Source organism: Podarcis liolepis (genome assembly GCF_965112155.1).
Source record: "Podarcis liolepis genome assembly, chromosome: 4".
In the NCBI taxonomy this organism is placed as follows: domain Eukaryota; kingdom Metazoa; phylum Chordata; class Lepidosauria; order Squamata; family Lacertidae; genus Podarcis; species Podarcis liolepis.
The window spans coordinates 38,638,742-38,666,408 of NC_139558.1; the positions used below are offsets into that span (position 1 = coordinate 38,638,742).

The 27,667-nt window shown below is 41.8% G+C and overlaps 1 protein-coding gene across 1 annotated transcript in view; it reads right to left on the minus strand.

The window, feature by feature from the left end:
* ANOS1 (anosmin 1) overlaps positions 1-26,765 on the minus strand; it is a 100,357-nt gene extending 73,592 nt beyond the window's left edge. Inside the window, exons 1-2 of the mRNA XM_083501924.1 lie at positions 25,948-26,765; positions 10,554-10,601 (exon numbers count right to left, since the gene is read on the minus strand). Coding sequence (XP_083358050.1) covers positions 10,554-10,601; positions 25,948-26,193 — 294 coding nt within the window. The 5' untranslated portion in view covers positions 26,194-26,765. The remainder of the gene's footprint in view (positions 1-10,553; positions 10,602-25,947) is intronic.
* Between the last annotated feature and the right edge of the window lie 902 nt (positions 26,766-27,667).

The following is a 27,667-nucleotide window of genomic DNA, read 5'->3' on the forward strand; positions in this document are numbered from 1 at the left end:
GAGCAACAGGACTCTAGGATTAGTTACACATTACAAATTAATACATCTTTAGGTCCAAATGGCACACAATGAGAGTTCTTAATGTTGTCAAATAAAATTGTCTATCTTGTAACACAAATATGCAACTCACCACTAAAAGTCAGCCTTCTAACCAAATGACTAGAAGGTAGATATTGTAACAGGGATCTGTCAAGGCACATTAGTTGAAGCATTATTCAGTGCTAGAACTGTTAATCATATAGAAGAACAAGCACTGCTGATAGGAGGAGTCAGAAAGGCTTCTGCAAGCAGAAATCCTGCTTCACCAATCCTTTGCAGGACTGGGTTTCTTCTAGATCAGTAAGTGATTAAAGATCATGATGTGAAGGGTAGGAGTAAAACAACAATTTTCACAATTTAAACAAAAAAGTAGTGAGGTCCCCTACCTGTCCTTGGAATAAATGTTCTATTTCATGTATTTATAAGTAGGTTTGAATCAAAGGTAGCAAAGTTGGTGGACAGCACCAAAATATTCAATATGGTTTTAAAAAATGGAAAAATGGAAAAATCAAGTAACTCCAAAGGATTTCTCCAATCTGGGCTCAACAGGCAACAATATGCTAAAAAGAAGTTCATTGTTAAGTAAATATAAAGTTATAGCCATGGCAGGGGATGGGGTTCTAATTTCACCTATAAACTAATGAGCTCTGAAATTATAGTAATAATCAGAAAAGATATCAAGGTGAAATTTTCAATAAAAATATCAACCAAGTATAGTAATGGTGAAAAGGACATGTTAAAAATTATCAAGTATTTAAATTAAGTCTTTTGGTATTATAAAACCTTTATACAAATGTATAGGACAACTGTATGTAAAATACTGCATACAGTTCTTGCTCAACTCAACCTCAAAAAAAGCTTATTTGTAGAGCTGGAAAAGGTGTAGAAAAGTATCTAAAACTTTCATGAAGTTCCAGATTATAAGGAAAAGCTAAGGTATTAGGACTTCTTTATTTAGGTAAAAGGCAACTGGGACATAATATGACTTTATGAAATAATTCATCATTAAGAGAAATTTCTCCCTCATAATACTAGAATTTTGGTCCACTCGATGAAATCAAATAACAATATTATCCATGTTTCCTCAAAAGTGAGACTCAGTGTTCAGTGTGGCTTGTTTCATGAATCTGAGGAAGTGGGCTGTAGTTCAAGAATGCTTGTGCCATAATGAAGTTGTTAGTCCCTTGCAACAAAAACTAGTCTAATATGGCTACCCCTCTGAGGACAGTCTTCAAAGTTATACATCATACTTCTCCTGTGATATGAAAATGTTTGACAAACAAAACAAAATATTTCAGTGTTTTCCCAAATTTCCACTTTTTCCCTAGGGGTGAAACACACACACACACACATACTGCTTTTACATGGCTTCAAAATTTCTGCAAGTTTTACATCTGTAAGTCCTAGAGCCATTGATTTCATACCTTTTCTCCAATCCCAATTATGGAGAGCAAGACATACAAAGGTTACGGAAAACTGTGCGACTAGAGACATGGGAATGCTGTTTAAAAGTTTTACGCAGTAAATCTGTTACTTACTTTGAAATAGACTTGACTGTTAATTTGTCTACTGTCTCAAAGCACTGTCTGTCTTTAAATCTGTTTGATCAACTCTGCTTCGGCACTGATTGAACTACTGTTACATGGCACTTAATCAACTGCTTTATAGATGGCAAAGATTTACAGCTGATTAGCCTGCATAGTTCAGCTGCTTTTGCTAAAAGTTCTAGGAAAGGATTGTTTTTGTGCCCAAATTGCTCAAAAGAATGGAAAAGGGGCTTGGTTAGAATCTGCAGTGTGAATATCCCAGATTCTCAACACAGTGCTCACTGAAGCAGATAAAGCCACATTAAAGGAGCATTTACTGCTTCAAAATGCCAGCCTTAATAAGTATCTTTTTGTGTGCGCTTTTTTAAAAGCCTTGGTACACCACTTTTCCCCACATCCCTTTATTGAGCAGACACGCATATACTATAGCTGGAGATGTAAAACTAAGCCTCAAATGTTTCATTAGGAAAAAGCTATGAGGTTTACATTACTAGTCCTCAACAGTGGCACAATTCAGAAGTTAGCAATGATTCTGTGTCCTTTGGAGCGAGGGGAAAGCAGTACTCAGCAATGAATACTTTATCTTTGGCAAGTTAAGTTCAACAATTCAGTTACAGACCAAGAATACAGTGATCAAAACAGGGACAAATAATTCAGTAGAAGAGAGAAGCAAGACACCCAGTGGTTTCCTCTGCAAAATATAATCTTAGTGGAAATTTGTATCAGTGAGTAAATGCAGGGTGTCACTAAACATGAAACGCAAATCCTTCTTACTGAGAAATGGCTCCTTCTCTCCTCAATGGTTACAGAAACTGCAAGTATAAAGGGAATTACATACACTAGCTCAATTCTGACAGACAGACACATCGTAATGTTAGAACACCCTATCCTTCAATACATCTGAAGCAAGTTCCTGTGTATTTACTGCAAGAAAGTACACTTGAAAGCATAGATTGCATCTGCATTTAACAAGGCGTTTTTAATGCAAAAGAAAATAACGTCTGAAACATAAAGAGCATTTAGAACTGGAAAAGAACAGCTTTTAAAGGGTAGTTTAAAGCAGCTGTTTTTCAGCATGGCCAGCTATTGTCTTTTGATAGATAGGCACAAGGCAGAAGGGTTTGAAACTGTTAAGCAAACAAGTGTTCTAATCACATCAACAGGAAACATGCTTCCACTTTTGAAGTCAGCCATCCACTGAAGGGGCTTGATGGTAACTTCTTTGTTAGCAATTGTTTCCAAAGTGGAGAGATTCTTTAAGAAAAATGCAGGAATCTTAATACTTACTGATATGGACAGGATTCTAAACTCTGGCTACTTGTACAAAAGGAATTCTGTAATGTGTTTTGTCAAAGGTAAGGCAGGAATGGGAAACTTCTTCAGCTCCAGATGCTGATGGACCATTGCTCCCATCATTCTAGACTAGGGCAATGATGGAGTGTGTTTCCATGGTGCCTGGGGCGGGGCAAGGCACATAGGATGAACAGACTCCACCACACCCACCCAGCCCTCGCCACTGCCAGAGGGACACTAACCTGATTCATCGCTGCCTCTTGGTCTCCCTCCTCTTCAGCCTCTGCTTCTAGACTGCTCTATGCCACAGACTCTTCCTGCTCACTAAACCATGTTGCCTTTTCAGCTTCCAGCACCTCCTCCTCACCATCTGCTTCCTCTTCTCCCTCTGATCATTCATTGTCATCATACCACCAATCTCCTGGCTCTGAGCCTTCTTGGGGGTTCCTCAACTGGTGCCTCCCTCCACTCCCCTGCATCCAGCCAATCCATGACACTTGGTAGCAACAGTTGAATGAGTCAACTACTGTGTGCATTTGGCCATTTTGTTAGCAGGAATATGCACAGGATCTATATCATTTGCTGCATTATAAATCCAGCTCTGCTACTTTGTAATTTATAAGCACCCCAAAACATTTTAACTATTACAGATAAGAAATCCCTATATAACAAATTTCATGAGCAGTGACAAGTGAAGATAGGCTTGTAGAATGCTGTTTTCCTTTATGCAGGGGTGCCCAAACTTTTTTCAAAGAGGGCCAGATTTAATGAAGTGAACATGCGTCAGAGCCGACCAAAGTTGTTGAGCTTTTTTTTAGGATTTTACACCAGGGCATATACTGCCACGGGGGCCAGATTAAATTGATTTAAATTGATTGACCGACTGACTGACGGGCCAGATTAGGCCCCTGAAATAGATTTTGGACGTGCCTGATTTAAGGTCATCACATGTATGGGAAAGGTAAGCAACATGCTTTCTTAGGTATATTTTTAAAGCTAAAACACATTCTAAGCAAATATACCCCAAGATATTCGAGGGAAAATGTGCCCCAATTTCAAATATCATCCATATTACCATAATTTTCTTACATATTTTGTGAATATGCCACATTTTAAAATAAATCAGCATTTTTATTTTTATTAAGATACACCAGTAGAGGAAGCCATTCTCTTTCTTCTCTGTTGGTATAAAGCCTGATTTCAAAAATAACTTATCCTACTCTCTCACAGGTAATACTTAAAACCATTGCTCTACAACCTTGCATGTTTTTTTAAAAAAAATTAGAGCTGTGATGCAATTTTATAAACCATACAACAGTAACTCAGCATACTTTCCAAAAGAAAGGGCTGCTCGTAGAATTATATTTGTATTTTTTGTAATGAAATGTTCCCATTAGTCCTCAAATGCACACTAATATGTTTGATACAAGTCTCTCAGCATGAAAACATAGAACACTTACCGTAAGAATGACAGTACCATGGGGCAGGGCAAATCACAACATGATTTCAGGCTGAGTTTGATGCTGGAGGCACAAATGAAAACTGTGCACTTTTATTTCATCGGACTTTGACAGATGGAAGGGTGCAGCAAATCTCTAATTGTTTAGATCATTAACTCATCTTTCCACCTGCATTCTCTCTGGGAAGAACCCAGTTGGAAGCCTGAAGAACAGCTCACAGCAGCATTTTGGAGTGTGAGCTATTCTACAAATAAATTGGTGTTTTTTTCCCCTGAAACTTGATGTTTATCTGGCTGCTACATTTGTATCCTTAGTTAGCTTTTCTTTCACAAAATCCTCTCTGTTCTGAAGACTACAGATGGCCTTTTGGCCTTGTCATTGGGTCAATCAATCAATGACTATTGTCAATGTATTGTCGGCACAGAGAAGAAAAAAGAAAATAATACCAGATTGAGATTCATGGTGTGTCATGATGTATCACCACTTATTTCCAGCCCTTGTAAATGCCACTGAATAGGCATCCCTAAATTATGCTCTCTGGTCTCTTAGTTTTCAACTGTGCTCAAACTGCAGTACTAGAATTCAAATGTGTAGAATTATCAGTGTTCAAAAATTACCTCAAAGTAGAATTTCCTTTCTCATAAAACGCTTGCACGCTTAATTATGTTTGAAGTAATTCATCCCATCAGAAACATATCATCAGTGTTTATTCACTATAATGGCCTGTTTCACACAGTAGGGTGGCCTTCTTGCAGTAGCCTGTTGCCTTCACAGAAGTCATTCATTCATATGATCAACTTAATATATGAGCTGGAAGTTTACAGTTCTCAGCTACTTCTGTCTCCTATGCACATTTCAAAGTGCCAGAGAAAGTTCTTGCAGCTGCAATTCTAAACTATAGGCTCATAAATTACATTGCTGAAAGGAATGAGCAACCCTTGCTAGTGCTAAAATAAGTAAGTTAGCCCACTATGAACCAGCCCTTAGTAGTAATGAATACTATTTAATAACAATTAATTAGCAGTATTTAAAAGCAGTTGGGGTCCTTCCCATCCATGTTGTTACACTGATTACAAATTACAACAGCATGAAATTATATGAAGTTTATATATAACCAGCTTATTGTGCTGAGGAAGAAGTGATTTCTTCTGTTGACATATAGGGGGCTTTGGGGGATCCAAATGTGCTTGTGTACAGAAGCCTGTAGACAACCATGCAGCACAAAGGTATCTTATTAGAAACTGACAAACAGGGGTGCACACTTAAACGTATTAATGGAGTGGACAGAATCAGCACAACTTGACACTTGTCAGGCAATGGATAATTAAGGAGGGATGATGGTTATGCAGATCTTTGAAGGTGATGACAAGAAGATTAAATCAACTGCGGTACATAATTGTGAATGAATGGCCGGATTCAAGGAAGAAGAAAAATCAAAGACAAGACTCAATGGAACAAAGTTTAGATTTAATTAACTCTTTTTCAGTTGATGTTTCATTCGACAAGATACAGATATCCTTGAGAACATTCAGCAGCCTATCATATTCCACAAACAATCCAACAGCAACAACTTCAGGGTTCTGATATTTGCTGTTAATGGAGAAATTTGGGAAACCTGAAATAGTAGACCATGCTGGTATAGAAGTTAAATTCTGGCCCCTTTTTTCCCCTAGGCATTGTCAACTGCCTTAACTAAGACTTGCCAAGAGTCTGGAACCAATATAACAGAAGGAAAAAGGGAGCTTCAATGCACATTATATATTTATTTCCTAAAATTTATACACTGTTTGATTGCGAAAAACCTCAAAGCAGTTTACAAAAAATAGCAGAATAGCATAGCCTCACATGGACCATAGCATGAGTCAGTCACCACTTTTCTCCTCCAATGCAGAATCTGAATAAATAAATATCTTAGAACCAAAATTCATGCTGAAGTCGAGTTTAATGAATAGATTTCCATGAACATTTGCTTCCTACTCTCTTCTGTGTCTTCTACCATGCTGCCCCTCTCTACAGCTATTGCCTCCTTATCCTTTCTTGGCCAATAAATTATACTAAAACTGGACTTCCCCGTGGCAAGCAAACCCAGCCATACCACATGAACCTACTTGTGGCATTAAGAACTGTGATACTGCAAATCTTCAGGTTCTCAAATTAGGCACCAGAAACACATTCCAAGTCCAAGATGCGCAACATTATGGAGGACAACCCCACCATACTTTGTTCTATTTGTTTCAGCCACAAATCACTCACCACATAACAACTTCCTTTGGCAACAGCTCTATGGCTATGTTGTTTAAGGTGTACTGTTCACCCCACCCCTAGCAATGGTTCCTTTCCAGGACAGAGTTGGCGTGCATAGGCACCTTGATAAAATGTCCTATTCCGTGATTAATCATGGAACATGTGTGTCACAAGAGCTAGCAATTGCCAGACACCAGCATTCTTGTTATTTCCTAACTAGATACCAACCTATATACATAGATATATAGCACAGAAGAGGGTAAAGGGCTAAAGCTCTCCAACACACACCCCATACACAAACAAGTACCAATTCTGATTGGCATTCAGTACTGGTTGTTTCTGAATGAAAAATAATGAATTCAGGGGCAATGAATATGCTTAACATTTAATGTAGTCTGCCCCTCACATTTGAACCAATTTTGTGGCAATTTAACCTAAAGAGAGAAAGATGTGTGTGTGTGTGTGTGTGTGTGTGTGTGTGTGTGTGTGTGTCAGAGAGAGGGAGAGAAAGATAGAGGGGGTGGAGTGAGAGAGAACATTCAGAACAGAACAATATTGAAGAACAGATGAATGTATGAAATTGTTTTCATTGTTTCATTACGGTTTTGTTTTCAGGTAGCTTACTTTGGGTCATAACAACCTATTCATGTCAACATTAATTACCAGCAGCAATCATGAGACAGTGACAGGCTTTGTTGCCCTTTGTTGGTTTTTATGAAGTTTAGTAGTCCTAATTTAAAGAGTCGCTTGTGAACATCACATGGGAAATAGCTTGATGGATGTTCCTTATTTCACAGCACAACTGCATCACTCAATCAATGGAGGAGACACCAGGGTTAAACATTATTTCTTAAAAGAAATCCTGTATCTGTACAGAAATTCTATAAAGGACATGACAACTAATCCCTAACTAAACTAAGTAATTGTGAAATTTGGAGGATTACCTCCCTAACTGACCCTTTATGTGGAGGACTCCCACCAACATCCATCTTACATGAGGCCTATAGCTGCTTCCTTAATCCCCTAATTTCTGCTGCTACCAGCCATTTCTGGTAATATCTTATTCCCCAAATGACACATAAACAGTAGCAGGCGTAAGACAGATAAACAAGAAGGCTTACTTTAAAGGTTAAGCAAATATATTATTTATTCAATCAATACTAGTAGCAGACAGCTTGGTGAGGAAGTGGTGTTCACCTGACCTCCAGTCAGTCATGTCACTGCTGCTCACTAGGTGGTGGAAGGAACAAGGTCAGTGCAATACAAGTGCAAGCAACAGAACAGCGCAGTGGAAATGGACTGTGTAGCCAATCCACTGATCCCACGAGTGCATTTGCACCGCACCAACCTTGCCCCTCCTCCTCTATCTCCCTATAAGCAGCAGCAAAATCTTCCAGAAGACAGGTGAGCACAGCCATGCCACCCAGCTGTCCACTGCTGAAATGTATTTACAGGATAATATGATTTAGCGGGTTAGATAGAATTACGATACTTGCATTCTTGCTTGTATAGTAGCTATTCTGTTAAACCAGTTCCTCTTCTAATCAAAACAAATAGCCCTTCTCCCAACTTCTCCTCCAGTTAGCACTCATAGAAGTCTCAACTGAAGTCTTCCTGCTGGTCAGGAACTCACAAAGAAAACATCACAGAAAAAGTATTTCAGTTGCACGCACAGACACACACACCAGCTTGTGAGAGATTCATTGTTGAGAAATCCATGTACCTTTTTGTTTCAAATGGAATGTCTCAATTCATAAAACACGGCAGTTCTTCACTGAATATCACTCCTTACAGCACCTCAGAGCTTCTGAGATTTTGGTCCCCACTTAATATAAATTCTACAGAATGTCAACTACGTATTAAATATAGATCTCAGCAAACTGCAGTGCATGTCCTTGTACCATTATGAAATCATGGAAATTTTGGCTAAATACTGTTTTACCTACCATTTTTCTACAACACTGGTTTAATAGTTTAGAAGGTAAAATTCTAAAGCAGGGAATAGACGCACTCGGCATTGTATGGGAATGAAAAGAGCAGTCAGTGGCTAAGCCCTGTGGTTCCACTCTGACCCTCTAAAGCTGAATAATAATTGTTGCTTCTCTCCAGGCAACTTAGCAAGACGGTTTTCCAGTAGAATCAAATAGTTATTAGCTCACTTGCACTCTAATCTTTCAAGGGTCAAAGAGTCAACACACACACACAAAGACAACAGTAAGACTAGCTGAAAGCACCAAAGAAATTAAATTAAAGAATAGCATAAAATATATAATCTCAGGGAAAAGCACTTCTCCTTTCTTGAACAAGAATTGCTTGTAGAATAAATATTAAGTACATTTTAGGTCATGTAAAATTAACTGGCACAATCCAGCTCTAATAAAGCAACTGTAAAACCCCACGGGGTGGTATCCAACTACTAAGTCATACTCAGAATATGCTCAATGACTTGGTTTGCATGTTGTCTTACCGTTCAGCACAAATGAGATAGCTCCTGGAGCTTTGCTTCTCCCTGGCCTTTTGAGCTCCATGCAGCAGCTAAGACATGGTGTGGTGCGGTGTGTTGTCCAAGCCTAGGCTATTTCCTCCTTAACCATCATTTGTAATTGGGTTCAGATGTTACACCAAGCAAAACATTGCCCAAAGGGGTTGCTATCTCCTCCTCACGAGGCCAGCCTTTTTGCACTAAGCCATAGTTTGGGCTTAGTATGAAATGTGAGCTATTGAGCTCTGTTATATTAATGGGTCTACTCTGAGTATAACTAACACTGACTATTGCCCATTAATTACAAACAGAACAGAGCCAAGATGTTTAATTGAAGTAAATGGAACAGGGAAGCAGTTGCATCACAAGGTGGGGGCGAGCAGGTGATTCACCCCGAGTACCACGTCTGGGAGGGTGACAAGAAGGCACCCCATGGGGTGCTTGCCCTGCCGCCCCAGCCGCATGTGAAAGATCCTCTGTTCGCAACTATAGCCGCGAGCAGAAGTTCCCACCACCGTCCGAACGGCATTCGAGCGGCGCTGGCGGCAAACAGCTACGTACAACGCATGTGCAGTGTCACACGCATGTGCTGTACGTAGTGATGCCACACATGCACTGTACATAGGGGTTTGCCACTGGCACCACTGGAGCACCATACAGACCATGGTGGGATCCCTCTTCCCTGACTCGCCGTAAGCGGCTTCTGCTTTGCTGCTTTACAGTGAGCCAGGGAGGGGTGGATGGGAACCACGGCTCCCCATCCCTCCCTCCGGGCTTGCTGAGCGGCAAAGCGGGAGCCGCTTACGGCGAACTATGGGCCCCCCTCCCAGCCTCCCTCCCTCCCTGGCTCGCCGTAAGTGGCTCCCACTTTGCCACTTTACAGCAAGCCAGGGAGGGAGGGAGGGAGGAGGACGAACGGACAGGAGTCATGGCTCCCGAGAGGACAAGCTGCACAGCTTTGCCAGTGCCCCGGCAAAGCGGGATAGCTCCCCACTTCCTCCAATGGCTTAGGTTACTTTAGAGTTGTGGGGGTGGGGCGCAGAGGCGTAGGAAAGGGAACAGACATTCTGCACCCACCCAAGACTTCCAAGCCTACCCTGAGCTGTCGATGGGGGGGAGGGGGTGACAAAAAAAAAATTCGCACCAGGTACCACCTGGGCTTGCTATGCCACTGCAGGGAAGTTCTTACAGGGCAGGATAGAAGAAGAAGAAGAAGAAGAAGAAGAAGAAGAAGAAGAAGAAGAAGAAGAAGAAGAAGAAGAAGAAGAAGAAGCTAACACAAAGTTTTAATATACAGCAAGTGATTACATACATATATTCATTGTTAACAAGATTTTAAGAGTTTTGTTGTATGCGAAGAATATGGAAATAAATGCATTGTAGTGCTTAGGACAAAATGAAATGTATAGCAATCCATAAACAATAAAGTACAATGAAGGATAACATTTTTGTACTGTATCTTTGAGAGAGAGAGAGGAAGTTTCATACCTTTGAACACTGTTTGTGATTCTGGCACCAGACTAAGGAACCATTATTCTGGGGGAGAGAGAGAAAAGTAGAAGTATTAGTGACGTATCTCAAGCTAGGCCAATATTTCCTGTGCACCTTTCCCACTCTGAAAACAAAACAAGAATTTGTTTCCATTTCTGGTTAGGTTGGTGACTTTCTAAGAATTTTTTGTGACGCCAACTTCCGTTGCTGACTTGACCAACAAGGTGATAACAAGGGTGCTCAGTCGCAAGCTTATTCCCCACAGATAAGCCACTTGTGAAGAACATCCTGGAGAATTGAACCCCCTGCTCAGTCAAGGGTGAGGAACGATGCCAAGGAGTGTGGTGGAGTCTCCTTCTTTGGAGGTCTTTAAGCAGAGGCTTGATAACCATATGTCAGGAGTGCTCTGATAGTGTTTCCTGCTTGGCAGGGGGTTGGATTCGATGGCCCTTGTGGTCTATTCCAACTCTATGATTCTATGACTCCTTTCCCACTCCATCATGGTTGTGTGTTTAATTAGGTTTCCCCCCCCTTATTAAACATTAGTCCCTGCCCACAAAGTAATTTGGGACTATATCCAAGGTGCAGAGGGTGGTCCCAAGTTGGCCCAGGGCAGTTCATCTTGACTGGGGTCTGCAGACTGGAACCAGAGAGTAGACTGGCAGAGTTGTGTGAAGTCCTAATAATTAGTATATAGCTTTTATTTTATTTATTTTAAAAAATGATATATACAATTCTGGACATATACCTCACAGCAGATGTAAAATAACATGGGATGGAGCACTAGCAGGCAAAATCCATATGTTCATCCACCCAGTTCCTTTGATCTTTTTATCTTCTTTTTTGAAGCGTAACTGATAAGAGACAGGGTGCTGTAGCTCTTGACATTGTGTGCACTATCCCTAGCACATATGTGGTGCTTTGGAAAGGTGCTTCTTGAGCCATTACCATGCCTCAGACTAGTCAGGGTGGTCAAATAAATACCTTCCCAAATACATTAAAGGTGGAGATTCTTCCTCCCAAAATATTTAGAAACATAAACATTTCCGCCTCCCCTGATCTTATCCTCATTAGCACATTACATCTTCAGCTCTTAAAACCATGTCATCTTAAAATCTAATGCTCTTTGGTTAGCAGCAACTACCCATAAAGTTATCTTAAATATACTAAAGCACACATATAAATAAATGTGAAACATAAGACTCATGCAAACGCTTGTGAATGGACAGGAACAGAAGACATAAAAGTTTAGGAGGATGTCATAAATAACATACAGTTAACAGAAGTACTTTAGCAGTCCCCGTGCCAGCCAAGAATTTATTATTTCCTTTTCCAAAACCTAGCCAGTAGTAATGTTAAACTAATATCTCATGGACTGCTTTCAATCCTTTATTCTCCCTATAAAGGAATGACAGAAGAGAACAATGATTGCAGCTGCAGATTAGTAGCAACTAGCTGCATAGTTTTACAACTCGGTGGCCTCTTTTCACTAAATCAGATGAAGCACTCCTGCTTTTGGAATATGTTGGTCACCTGGAACATTCTACCACGATAAATATCCAAATGCAGAGGCTGCTTCTTCTTGCCTTGAAAGCTGCCACACTAGAGGCTTCAAACACAATTTCAAAACGCAAACAAAATATGTAGCAAAGTCATCTGCTTACAAATTGCTAAACTAAAATGCTACAGTGGGCCCACAACTGCCATTCCCTTTACATATGCGAATGCAAACTTGTGCAGGGAGAAAATAAATAAATAAATGGAGAGCAGGGGAAACTTGCCATTCCCTGTTCTCCATTTACTTGTTTTTCTTCCACCTGCACACCCAGGTTTTCCTTGCTTGCCAGGGCCCTCCTACAAACTTCCCAGAACCCAGTAAGCAGGTCTGAACCTCACAGGCAAGTGGTTCCAGGGGTTCCTGACTTTGAATGATTTTGCCTTTGTACATGGACCTTTGGAGTCAAACTCTTGTGTAAGTGGCGGGCCAGCTGTAGATCTGCTAACTGTGTGCGCTCATATGCCAGATACATTTGCAGTACATGTCTATACATATTTCCTCCAACACAAGTCCCACAGTGTTCAAAATCCCAGGTAAGGATTCATAGGATTGTAGCCTCAGTCAGAGCGTAACCTCTGCACATAGTCCAATATTTGTAGCCATTTCTTTCAAATCCCAATGTTGGGATAGGTGTGACTGCAATTATTCAGGCTTCTTTGGAATACTAGGAAGAATCAGGGAATGGGTTCTTTATAAATACCACAGACAGGCTTCAGTTCTAACAATGTCTACTTCAAAGGAACCCTGCTGAATTCAATGGACATACTCCCAGGAAAGTGGGGTTAGGACTGCAGTCTAATGCATCAAGTGGCAAGACTTTTGCTATGGTAAAGTAGAACTATTTCCTTTCAGAATCTGTCATTGCTGTCTTCTAATTCTTAGTATTATAAGCAATATAATAGAAGACTAGCTTTTTGTTACATTTAGAGTAAATTTCCCATTTTCTATCCCCTCTCCTTCTGAAAATATTTCTGTTCACAGTATGGGTGCATTTTAACTTTTAATGTAAAGTGCAAAAAAATGAAAACTGGGAGGAGGTCATAGGAGCCAACTTCTAGGGGCCAAGGTTCCTTTAGCTTCCCCCAATAAGATATTGAGGGGGCTGCCCCACCCAAGTTGATGGGCATTGCCATTCAAATGGTGTGTATGTGCTGTGTCTTGTGGGGTGGGGCTTACCTGCTCCCCCAATATTTTATTCAAGTTGGCACCCCTAAATTAAAACAGCCTACAAAAGTTGCTTGCCTGCAAAATTATTTAGTATGTATAGCCAAAATGGGAGTAAGATTTACAAGCCAATTATCACTCATGCAATTATTTTTCTTTCTGAGGTCTCTGTGGTTTAATCAAATTTTAACCACCCATGTAAGTCTTTTTCCACTTCTTTCAAAATGAGGAATGGGACTTTCAAATGAACACCAAATTTATATCTGAGATACAGCCATGGAATATGCAAACAAGTGTTGTGCCCCCACATTCCTTCTAATATCAAAGTTGGTATGCGCACCACTTTGGCTGTATTTAGCACAAGGATGTGAAATCTGTTGTCCTTCAGATATTACTGGACTACAATCATTCATGACCATTGGTCATGCTATCTATGGGCATTGGCGGAGGAAGAGTGCAGAGTGCGGAGGGAGCGCACTGCCCCCCCCCCCGGCAGCTCGATCCCAGTGAGGTGCCTTCACGGCTGCCTCTCCCCCCCCCCCCACGTGCTGGGCACCACGCCCCTGCAGATGGCACGTCACGCCCCCAAGACACGCACCACACTCCCGGGATGTGCACCAGCCATGCCCCCACCTGCTCCCCCCCCCCCGGTGCCAGAGCATGAAGCTCCGCCACTGTCTGTGGGCTGATGCAAGTGAAATCCAACATCCTCATCCCTGACACAGCACAACAGGAAAGACTTCAGAAGTGTGAGAAGAGACAAATGTGTACATTCCCCCCCTCCTAAAATCTTTCTCCTCCCTGCCCTGCAGTGCTATAGCTTCTGTTTCAAGAACACTTCTGTTTATGCAAGAGGAATATTGTTGCAAATACTTTTATATGCAAACATCAGAAAGCAACTTGTGCAGGTCTTTCTCACTTTCAGCTAGCTCCAGCCAGACACACTCAGCTCACTCATGCACAAACTCTGGAAAGCACTGGTCTGAGACCCTAATCCTGTAAAATGAATTGCCCATTCAGGGGACCATCCACAGTCATTAAAAACATAACCCTGAGAAAACAAAGGCCCTAGCCACTCATTCACCATGATGAAGCCAGCCAAATCCACAACAGTGTTACTACCCACAGATGCATACATGGTGTATCTACAGGCCTCCGGGCAATGTGCAAGTAGTTTAAAAATTCATTCAAGTTCTTTTCCAATACCTTTCTTTTCATAACCAAGAATGACAGAAAATCTATCTGCGGGAATATGGAAGAAAATCCTTTTGAACAAGAAGCAACCTTCTTCTCATCTATTTTGTTTCATCACAGTGCCCAAGGACAAAGATTTAAATTGCAAGATCATGAAGTATGCTTTTTGCAGGCATGTGATGATTTGATGGTATTTGACAAAATTGATCGCTGCAAATGGAAAAGGTAGCGCATCTAAATCTTGAGCTAAAGCACAAAGGTAGGTAGAGATATTTATTGCACATACAAATGATGAACAATACTGATGCATTTCATGCATTTAAGGTTATTTATTGGTGGATGAATCAAATTTAAAACACATGGTATAATTATCAGAAAGTGTCTTGGAGGAATTGATTTATATAAGAACTATTCATGCCCAATAAAATGCCAATCTAACAGTGTCCCTCCATTCTTACGTTTCCAGGCAATAAAGTTATATGTGCTTGGTTGGTACCACTTCAGAATGCAAGCTTAGAACTTACAGTAAATGGCTGAATAATTCTTGAATGGTCCTTCTCCCTAGCTTCCTTGACAGATTCATCACATTGGACATACATGTACATATAGGCTTCCCTACTCCAGACATCCATGACCAACAAGAGGAAATCAGGGCAAGGAAAATTGTGACATTCCCCCTCCCTTCCCCTTTGCCTTGTGTGCCGTGGATTTTTAAATTGTAAGGCTGTGGGCAGGGACCTGTCTTATCCTATTTGATTGTATGTAAACCACTTTGGGAGGGACGCGGGTGGTGCTGTGGTCTGAACCATAGAGCTTAGGGCTTGCCATTCAGAAGGTCGGCAGTTCGAATCCCCGCGAAGGGGTGAGCTCCCATTGTTCGGTCCCAGCACCTGCCCACTTAGCAGTTTGAAAGCACATCAAAGTGCAAGTAGATAAATAGGTGCCACTCACGGTGTTTCCGTGCACTGCTCTGGTTCACCAGAAGCGGCTTAGTCATCCTGGCCACATGACCCGGAAACTGTATGCCGGCTCCCTCGACCAGTAAAACAAGATGAGCGCCGCAACCCCAGAGTCGTCCACGACTAGACCTAAAGTCAGTGGTCCCTTTACCTTTACCTTTAAGCCACTCTGGGAGACCTTTCTGGTGGAAGAGTAGGGTACAAATGTTCCAGATAAATAAATTACTATTTTTCAATTAGCCTTTGTATATTAGATGTAGAATTATACCGCAATGCAATTATGGCATTCAATATCATTCACCGTTCATTTAGCACCTTTTTAATGCCCTTCCAAACCCTTAAGTCAGTGGTGTCCAAACTTTTTTCAAAGAGGGCCAGATTTGATGAAGTGAAGGGCCATGAGGGCCAACCAAAGTTGTTATCCTTTTTTTAGGAAAACTGCCTTTCATTCAATACCAGAAATGTGGTGAAAGAAGAAGAAAAATAGAATTCAGATAAATGATATCATGGAAATGGCACTCTCCCTCATTTTACGAGAACTTTTAACAACTTATACAATAGGGAAAATCCTGTTCAGAAGCACTTTAAGTCTAAGAAAGTGCATACTTGCTTGTTAACTATTTACAGCAGGCATCCCCAACCTGCAGGCCTCCAGATGTTTTGGCTTACAACTCCCACAATCCCTAGCTAACAGGACCAGTGGTCAGGGATGATGGGAACTGTTGTCCAAAACATCTGGAGGGCTGCAGGTTGGGGATGCCTGATTTACAGTATAAGAATATAAAGTGTTTAATTCTTCTGCATCATTTAGGGCACCAAGGATCCCAACAAAATGCAACCCATTCCCTTGCAGAAGGGAGCACAATGCTAACTATTGCATTTATCATTACCACCTCAAACTACCTTGAAACACTGGCCAAGACTATCTCAAACCAAGGCTACAATTTTCAGAGTTGCAACTGCATCTTACATATAGCACATGAGCAGTGTGGCACATGCTATAGAGCTCAGAGAAGTCCTTTAGTCATGTACACATACATACTATACACATCTGCAAACATGCACACACCCTCAGTGGTAGAGAACATGCATGTAGAAGTTCCCAGGTTAAGTCCTTGGCATCTCCATTGAAAAGGATTCAGGTAGCAGGACTGAAAAATACCCTGGGAGCCCACTGCTAGTCAGAGCAGGCACTATTAGGTTCGAAGGTCTAATTCGCTATAAGATAGCTTCATACATTCATAAAATTTCCCCCTGAAATAGTCTCCCTCTACATCTTGACCACTCCCAATTCTTCACCCAAATTCACATAAACATGGGAGAATTTAAGTACATATTCTGATGTAGTACTGTGCAGGTCCAGATTCCACTCTGCATCCTAAAAATTTGTTTGAAGAAGTGAAGCCTTAGTCACAATGCATTGTTGAAATAAATATTAGCAGGCACTTTACATGTTATTCTGATTTATGATTCATTTTGACTGATTTTATCTAGGGTGTCTCTTTTGTAAAATATATTGTACACCACTTAGAAACTACAGTATTAAGGGATATATAAGTTGTTGAAATAAACATAAATACATTCATACATTTTGGAATGGGGCATCAAGGTTCACTTGAAAGTGAAATTATTATCTTCTGTAAGTTTGCTTTTTCCAAGATCATTCTTGTAAAAGCTTACACAGACTCCCAATGAGCATCAACACAAAATGAAAAAAATATCACACAAATGAGATTCAAGGGAGGTATGGAATTTCCAAAAAATACTAAGAAGCAAATTCACATTAGTCAGTCAGGGATTCCCTGATGTCTGTCCTAAACAAACAAGTTTATATATCCAAGGTTTCATTTTAGAAATCTATTTTGGATTATCTCCAGAGCCTTGAAATCCACCTACACAACTAAACTCTATATGGAAACATCTGCATGCCTAGCACTTAATCAACATAACACACAATGTAATTTATTAGGTAGCATTCTTCTGCCTATGTCTATCCATCTGCACTTTGCCACTCTCAAAATGTCTGGTTTTCCTCTAATGGAATAAAGAACACAGGAATAGGAACTGGATCACACCTGTGCATATGGGCTAAGAATACTGTCTTTCCTATTTTATCACATTATAAGCAATGCTCTGCAGACTACATGGCTCTAGATTCCTATAAAAGCCTAATACATTGAAATCTGAAGGTTCTCCAGAGGCATCTCTTCTAGACAGACACACAGACTTTTCAATTTGTCTAAAACAGGGGTGGAGAACCTATGGCCCTCCAGCTGTTGCTGAGCTTTTGTTGGGCTCCAGTTACTATCAGCCTCAGCCAGCATAGCCAATGGTAAGGGGTGGTGTGATTTATAGTTTAGCAACATCCAGAAGGCCACAGGCTGCCCATCCCTGATCTAGAACACGTGGGTAAATTGTAGTAATTTTTCCATGTAGCGAACTAAATTTTTCTAGAATTGTAGGGTTGGAAGGGACCACAAGGGTCATCTAGTCCAACCCCTGCAATGCAGGGATCTTTTGCCCAATGCGTGGCTCAAAGCTATGGCCCTGAAATTAAGAGTCTGATTCTCTACCAACAGAACTATCCATGACACTGGTTAAGTTACATATGGATACCACAAAGCATTTCACAGTTACACAGTTACAGAGATCTATACAAGGCAGGAAGTGAAATAGTTTCATTCTTGCCAGAGTGACTACATTTACAAAAGCAACAAAAACACTAAGCATGAAATGCAAGTATGTTGCTTGTCCATTTTCCTTTTCATTGCTTCCCTTCAAGGCTTTTTTTTTTTTTTTTTTTTTACTGTCTTGGGCCTACTTGGAGAGATTACACAGGAAAACATTAACGAATTGTTAAAAGTTAAGAAACACACCCACACACCTCTCCTTTATTTCATTTATTAAGATATTTCTACAATATTTTCCCCAAAAGCTAAAAGTGCTGTAGAACAGCAGCAGCAGCAGCAACAACACCACCACAAAGACACAACATCCAACCACAAAATCAGAAAGTTCTGTTGTGCTAAAGTACAACAGTCTTTAAGCTTCTCTACAGTTAGTGCAGTTTTCATGCATGACAGAGAACCAGGCAGCTCAATCCAAATTAGAATTTCATTGCCATGCTCCCAAGATTATAGCAATTTATGAAGTGTATGACACAAAAATGATATATGGAGTGATTACACACAAGAAACACTACAATATGGTTCACAGCCAAGCAGGGATTAAGAGGTTTTATCCAGAGGTCGGCAACTATGAGGGTACCATGAGGGTCGCTTAACTGGCCCATGAGCCACCCCCAAACTGAGCTGCCTGCTTGGTGAGTCCCCACACGCTGTGCTAAACTGGCACAGTGCGGCATGGGACTCTCTTCCGTGGCTCCGGAAATTGCTTCTGCCCATGCCCAGGCACCGGAAATCGCATTTGCGCAGCCATGATTTTCAGCGTCTGGGCATGCGCAGAAGCAATTTCCGATGCAGTGGACATGTGCAGATGCGATTTCCAGTGTCACGCTGCGCTAGTCCGGCCCATGGAGGATCTCCTTGGGAGTGATCCAGCCCATGCCTAGTAAGCCTTGCTGACCCCTGGTTTTATCTCACCCCTTAAAGAAGAGTACAAGCCATTCACATCTTAGAAGAGACTCAATTTCAACAACTATGGCTGAAAACTATGGCTATGGCTGTGTTCTTAATAGCCTTGTATTTGTCATGTAGATATAAAGTGGTACCTCGGGTTAAGTACTTAATTCGTTCCAGAGGTCCATAATTAACCTGAAACTGTTCTTAACCTGAAGCACCACTTTAGCTAATAGGGCCTCCTGCTGCCGCCGCACCGCCAGAGCACAATTTCTGTTCTCATCCTGAAGCAAAGTTCTTAACCTGAAGCACTATTTCTGGCTTAGCGGAGTCTGTAACCTGAAGCGTATGTAACCTGAAGCGTATGTAACCTGAAGCGTATGTAACCTGAGGTACCACTGTATCTCAAATCCTGATCTTTCTCCACAGAGCTCAAAGTGGCACAAATGGAGATTATTATCCCACTTTAGCCTCAGAACAACTTTCTTCCACAGGTTGGGCCTCAGATTTCCTAGTGAGCTTCAGGACTGAGAGGGGAAATTACCCAATTCTCCTTGGCCCAATGCCAACTACCTAACTGAATGTGAACAACAACTGGACCATGCAAGGTGAACAGAAGTTTCCTCTGCACAATGTGGATGTCTAATACAATAGAACACGACCTATTTCCGTCTTCACGCGACAAAGATTTAGCTATGTTTTCTCCCAACTGTAATCTGCCATACTCTGCCCTGCAGCGCCACACATCTATTGCTATTCACAAGTGCACAGGGGTATTTTACTACTTGAGTTGAACTATTCTTTTTTTACCAATTACAAAACACACAAACAGTTCAATCCCATTCCTCCAGAGCATTTTATGTAGAGAAAAAGTGTGTATGTATGGAACTATTTTTTTAAAAAACAGCTCTGACAAAACTCCAAAGCTTGTATACTATTCCCTACAGATTGTGGCCCAGTAAAAAGCATCATTTAACCTACTTTACTTCCTTTGAGACCAGCTTAGTAACTGCCATCAAAGCAATGTCTCCATACAGTAAATCAAAGACTGGTGCAGATGAATCAGAGATCTCTTAGGACGAAACATGCAAGTCTTGTATTTCTTGCTATAAGACAATTGGTCCTGCTGTTCAAGCTATAGCAGTTTTCGCTTCTTTTAAAGTCTGAAGACAGGTAGTGGATTATTGTACTGCAGCATCATTTACACTTTAAATGTCCTTCTGAAATGGCTATGGTAAAGTAACAGTGCAAAGTTACCTTTGTTTGCATGACAGAACAATGCTGGCCACACCTGCTTGACCAGGACATCACCTGTATATCCCAAGTAGTAAGGACAATGTTATGTTTGCCATATACCTCTTCACTTCCTCTCTTTTCTCAATTAAAAGAGAACAGAAAGTTTAACCTTTATTAACAAGATCACTTCACCTTTTGTATATTACCACTGCTTCAAGTTTTAGAAGTATTTAATCCCCTATAATTTAGATGGATTGAATTTTTCTTTCACAGGTTAGGATTAAAGCCACTGATTTGCAATTGATTTGCATGGGGGGGAGAGACCAACCAGTTATTAAGTCCTAACTGAGTAATTTGCAGCTTATTTCACCCCAGCTAATTAAAATGTAATCACTATTGTTTGGCAATGTGCATTCTGTCAGCAGTTTTTACTTCAGAAAGAAATCATGCCAAGAAAGCACGCACATAAAAAGGCCTTTCACTAAGAACTGGCTGGTGTAAATTGCTTCCTTTAGCCAGTGAAACTGTAAAACAAAAAGAGTTACAACCAACTGACAACAGTAAAAAAGGGGGGGTTAACTAAACCCCTTTCAGGATAATTAACTGGGTTTAACAATTTCCATCTTTTGATATATCTCTTGAAGAAAAGACATGTTCATAGAAGGCAGTTTTTGGTTTGAATTTTTATCTAGTGTATCTTTATCTAATCAATACTTAACTATACTAATCATGAATGCAGATGGGTTACAGTGTGGGGGGGTGGGGGGTGCGTGCATGCTCTATACACCCTGCATTCTTGAAACAACAGAGTGCCCTTCTGATTCTTCTTCTTTCTGGTTCACCTGGGTGAAGATCAATACATTGAGTACAAAAGTAGGCATTCTCATAGACAGGTGAAATGTTCTTGCCCTACCACAGATTGTTCCTTGAATGTGAAGTCCAAGAGCTCCATAGGAGAATAGTAAGGATGACAATCAAGCTCTATCTCTTTATTTTTTCATCACCTAGTCTGGATTTGATTTTGTTTGTCTTGCTTTGCTGTGCTTTGGAATCATCATACATACATTGTGCATTCAAATGAAGAGCTTGTCTAAAAAGTGAATGTGTTAGTTTTCACTTGCAAATGGGATGCTGGGAAATTATTATAATTCATTCAGTTCATGGTTGAGATCTTATTCTTTACTTGGTTGTTGAGACCTAGAAACAGAATAAGTGAAAACATGAAAGTGAATGAAAACTAAGAGTAATAGAAGCAGACCCATTGATTTCATTACATCTCCTCTGAATAGGACTAACATTGGATATCTCTCCCATGAATGCAAAAAGGAAAAAAATGCAAAAGTAGATGAATAGCACCTTTCATAACCATTCTTTAGTAAGAACCATAAGGTCTTGTAGCATTTTATAGCCTAAAAAAACTCACTATGGCATAAACTTTAATGGACCAAAGTCTACTTCAACCTTTAAAAGTGTGCTACAGAGAGCACCATACAAACAGGTGGAGTCAATCCTATACAGTATACATTTGCTTAGTACGATCTCTCATTGAGTCAGCAGGATTTTGTCACAGGTAGTAAGTGAGAGTACTCTCGTGCCATATCTTTGCTGACTAGTCTGTATTGTAATTCTTGCCTACTTCATGGAATGTAAGTAATCATATATACATTGTGCTGTGCATTATGCATGTATTTAATGTGAGTGCTTAGCTCATCGAGAAATACTCTACAAATGTTGATGTTCCCCACCACCAGTTAGCAAGGCTCAATTATATACAATAGCTTTCCTCCACACCCTTCAAAATGAGCACAGGAACTTATCTCTGCCCACTCCAATTATTACACTCACCTCCCCACAAAGTGGATACCAGCACATGTGAACAGAGAAAGTATTTAAAGTGGGTTTATTTAAAAACCAAGCAACCGTGATGTATCAAGAGTCTTTTAATTTATCAGACTTCCTGAGTCACTGTGTCAGCAATATGTGCTGAATTTTAAAATGAAGAACTTATGGATATGATAAATATGTCCATATTGGAGTTACCAGTAGCCAGCTTGCTCTTATCTTTGAAATAAAATCTACTCGGATTAATGAAAGTAGAACTCTGTGGCACAAGATATGCTATGCTCTGTTGTAGAATCTGGAGAGGCCACATCTGTATAAATGTAACAGCAGGTGCCCTCTACAACTAGACTACAACTCTGTACCCTGTAACACACCTACATCCTATTTATTTCAACAAGGCTTAAGCACACTTAACTGGACATAGGATTGTAGCCTTAGGGGACACACTGCATCCCTCCCACCCAGCAGCTTCCCACGCTGTTGATTGAATGCTTTGCAATAAGCAAGAGATGCACACAAATAGCCTCCTTGTTAAACAAGGTGCCCTTTATCCCTGCCTTGGTTATCCCAGAACTACTCATGCAAGCTGCACTGGCAGAACAGATACCTGGATGATTCTGTTCCATGGTGTGAATTGCCAGGAAGTAAAGAAGAACTAAACAACACTAATAGATTCATGCATACCCATACAAGAAGCAAGGTTCAAAGGTCCAAGGAATATAATTATGAGACACAGATGTGCATTTAGATAGCAAGCTTTGGACTGGGGAAAAAATACAATTAGGCCACAGTCCTATATTCTATTACATAAGAGGAAGCCTCATTGGGCAAAATGAGACTTACTTCTGAGTAGGTGCCAAGATAAAGGCTTATGCTGTTAGCCTCACATGATCACAGAGGTTGTGCTCATCTGGATTTATTTTTTTAAAAGATATTTATTAAGGTTTCAACATATCACAAAATATGCAAAAAAAGAAAAAAGAAATAAAGAGGAAAAAATAGAAAATGGAAATACAAGATAAAAACAATTAAAAAAACAGATTAGTCTTTCCATGTTTTATCTTTCATTGGCTTGTTTCCCCGACCTCCTCACACCTCCCTTTTTGTATTCCAGTTCAAATTAGTTAATTCAGCAAATCCTTTCCCTCTTTGATTTTATCTTAATCTCTTATCTTAAAATATAATAACTTTAAATTTTCACCTGTTAACAATCCATTTTTACATATTCTTTTTAACATTGCTGCTAAAAACCACTTAACTTCAACCCAACATCATTCTAACATTCATTAATTTTGCAGTATTTCTGTAAATAGTCTTTAAATTTCTTCCAATCTTCTTCCACCGACTCTTCTCCCTGGTCTCGGATTCTGCCAGTCATTTCCGCCAGTTCCATATAGTCCATCACCTTCATCTGCCATTCTTCCAGAGTGGGTAAATCTTGTGTCTTCCAATACTTTGCAATAAGTATTCTTGCTGCTGTTGTAGCATACATAAAGAAAGTTCTATCCTTCTTTAGCACCAATTGGCCAACCATGCCCAGGAGAAAGGCCTCTGGTTTCTTCAGAAAGGTATATTTAAATACCCTTTTCATTTCATTATAAATCATCTCCCAGAAAGCCTTAATCCTTGGGCACATCCACCAAAGGTGAAAGAATGTACCTTCAGTTTTTTTACATTTCCAACATTTATTATCGGGCAAATGATAGATTTTTGCAAGCTTGACTGGTGTCATGTACCACCTGTAAATCATTTTCATAATATTCTCTCTGTGCTCATCTGGATTTTTAGAGTAACTCTAGTTTAAGCATAGAAAGTGATGGCAGGAAAAGCCTGGATTTATTTTTTTCTATTAATTAAAAAAAGCCTGATCAGAAGGCTACAAGAATAACCCCCTTACTCAGGAAATCAGTACCTATTCTGTACAAGGTGTTTGTAATTCTACGCAATAAAACCATGGTTGCATGTAACATCCATATTCTAAGAGGCAGCATAGAGGGATGTTTGCTGCATCTTTTTTCTTCTGGTCTGACAATGGACATTTATATAAATGGATTTCTGAAACAATGAAAATCAAGAAAACCTTTGCAGAAGGAAAAACTATTCCCCAACACACATGAATTCTGAATATAAAGTAGCTTATGGTCCCATCATCTTACCACTTCATACTTTCAGAATATCAACCTAAAACACAGTACCATCAAATCTGCCTACTTTTTAAAGGAGTGCATTAATAAGAAACAAGATACTATATGCTGCAAAAATGCTTAGGGTAGGTAACAGAAAACACAGTTATTGATTATCACATCACCACCACCCATTCAGTTGCTTTTGGATTCAAAAGCACTGGTGGAAAATTGAGCCATTATTGTCTCCTGCTTCTTTTTCCAGGCAAAATCAAAACACGATCTGCACGTGAGTGATCAGGGAAAATTGCTCCAGCACATTGCCTTTGGCAGGAAGCACAGAAGCTACATTACACACTCTGTGCTATCAAAATAACTGCCAGAGAAAGAAATGCAAAGTAAATGGGACACCTGCAGAGATCCACATAAGAAATTAACTTCTTCCCTCCCTGCCTTCAGGGGTCACCTTTTTTCAAAGTGCCCTGTTTTCTGAACTTTTACAGCCCAACCCTACGCAGCGTTAGGCAGGCTGGAACATCTAAAGCCCGTGATTTTAGTAGAGTCAGGCAGCCTGAACTCTGAAAAGAATCAAGCAGCTTGTGTGCTAAACTGTTCTTGGCCAATCAACTAGCAAACCGGTTGCGAGCCTTATTGCAAAGACGCAACTGTAGAATGCAGGGCTGCATTCAACCACAGCGAAATGTAAGAACAACTTCAGCATCTACCAGGACTCTCTCATTCACACATGCAGACACTTGCAGGCTTGTACTGAAAGGGACCAGTAAGAATGAACTGAATGTTTTGCTGGGCAAGGGAGGGGTTCCCCTGTGTACCTTCTTCTACCTTTTCAGCAATTTCAGGAGGCAAGCAATATAGACATGCCATAACGCTTTCCAGTAAGAAAGAAGCTGACTGGAAATCACAAACTTTTATCATGGGTTGGTGAATCCAGAATAACCACCTCTCTCTAGTTACTCGCACTCACTAGAAAGAATAGAGACCTCCCTCTTTGCCACTCGGATAAAATAATAATTACTGTACTAACGTAGATGGGAAATATGTCCCACACGTGAACAGGCATCGCGGAAAGGAAAGGGGACGTCAGCCCTTATTTATTTGTTTTTAAAATTGTTTTTAAAAACAAAAATTTAAAAACAAACATTTGTTTTTAAAACCCTAGTAGGGTTGCGAGTGACTGTTTAGGAGTAAATAATCTGCTTTCAGAGGTTCGGCGATCGCCCTGTCAGACCAGGCACCCCTGTCGCCCCACTTCAAGATCTGCGTGGCTTGATCCGGAGTAACTGACCACCTTCTGCTCAATGCAAACACGAATCCACTTCTCCCTTAGAATCACAGAGACGTGTGTGTGTGTGACCCTTGGGTTTGTGTAAATCGGGGGGCAACTGCCGCTCTCCGCTCACTACGCTTAACGCCTCCCGAGCCCCCCCCCCCCCCAGTTTTACGCGTGTCTCCCGGGGAGCAAATCCCGCCGCGTTCCACGGGACTCCTCAGCCTTGCGCGCAGGTGCCGCCCGCGACCCCTCACGTCCCCTCGTCCCCTTCCTCCCGCTCCCTCTCTCCCGGCTGAAGCCGCCCAGCCTCGCGCTTCCTTCCCACGGAGAGGAGCGCGCGAGTTGGAGCAAGCCAGGTGCGAACGAAGTGCTGAGGGAGAGAGGCTTCGCCCTGCCCTCCCGCCCGGGAAGCTTCTCGCTTTTCCCCCCGCCGCCGCCGCCCGTACCTGGAAATGCTTGAAGAAGGCGGAGATGCGCGTGATCTGCAGACTGAGGCACCTGGAGGTGCACCTCGCTCCGTAGACGCTGGCCGCCGAGAAGGAGTCGTCCTGCCTGCGAGCCGCCTCTCCTGCGGCGGCGGCGGCAGCAGCGCCGCCTCCGCCGCCGGCCGCCACGCCGGGCAAGCAGCCCCAGGAAGAAGCCGTAATCCAGAGGAGAAGGGTCAAAGGCACGCCGGGCTCCTGAAACCCCATGGCTTTGTGTATAACGCGCGCCGGCGAGAAGGAAGCGCGGGAGGAGGAGGAGCAGCGAAGCCCCGACAGCAGCCGCCTTCAGGACGCTCGGCGCGCGCCACTGAGGCGAAAGGAAGCGAGACGAGGCAGCCTCGGCGCGGGGAGCAAACTCGGCGAGGAGGGGGGGGGGGCGAGAGAAAAAGTTCAACCATCCAACTCTCTTCAACCCCCCGCCAGTCTCCGCCGAGCTCACCGCCCTCCCCTCACTCCCAGGAGGGGGTGGGGAGAGGGGTGACAGAAGGCGGCGCGATTGGCTGCGGGAGGCCTGAGTGGCAAGCGCGGCGGGAGGGGGCGGGGTGTCTGACCGCAGGCAGGTCGCGCGAGCGGCGGTGCTGCTGAAGCGAGGGAATGGGTTGGGGGGGGGGGCTTGGCGTTGTTGAAAAGGCGGGAGGCTTCGGGTGAAGAACTTTCTGCCGTGCTGCACACGGCATGGGCTGAAGCGTTGCGAAGCTCCCGCGAAGACGGGCGCCCCTCTCCAGCCAGGCGGGCGGGAATCGTGCATCTGTCGCGCGCAAAACACCTGACGGAGCACCTTCGCCAAGTGCAGCGCGCGGGCAAAGGGGCAAAGGCTCGAAGGGATGAGGGCCTGAGGGGAAGTTTGGCAGCCTGAGGCGGAGGGCCAAATGATTCCCCCACCCCACACACACACACACCCAAACCATAGCTGTCAACTTGTCCCTTTTCTTGCGAGGAATCCTATTCGGAATAATGGAATTTCCCTTAAAAAAGGGAAAACGTTGACAGCTATAACACAAACCCACAAGTATTGAGTTATTTTGACGCCTGAGGCATGAAATCCTACAAGTGCCTCCCCTCCCCAACAGTAAAAATTAAGAATTATTATAATTATTATTTATTAGCCTCCCTTTACTGACATTCTGAACCATGGGCAGGCGAACTAAGGCCCGGGGGCTGGACCTAGCCCAATCGCCTTCTAAATCCAGCCCGAGGACGGTCTGGGAATCAGCGTGTTTTTACATGAGTAGAATGTGCCCTTTTATTTAAAATGCATCTCTGTTTTATGGGCAAAGGGACCTCAGTCCCTAGGAGTTGCCTCCTATGGTCTGGGGCAGAGGACTAATCAGAGAGAGGGACAACTGCCCCACATCAGGACAATGTCCATTGTACCCATACACAGACTTTAAGGCTGCGCCTTAAGAGGACACCTCTAAGTTAGGTGCTGACTTTAAAAGCACCAGTCTTAATACTGGGACAAACTCTTTTCAGTACGTAATCTTGCCTCTTTCCTCAAATGTAACATTCTGGCACTGAAGGAATTTCTAAACCTGACAATGGAAAAACAGGAGTTATTGAAACTGAAACTGCGGCCTAAGGCAAAGTTCAGATACAGCCACTTAATATATTTATAAATGTTCACAAATTCTTAAAAGACAGTTATGGAAGCAGAATATTTAGAGTTGTGGTGTTACCTCTT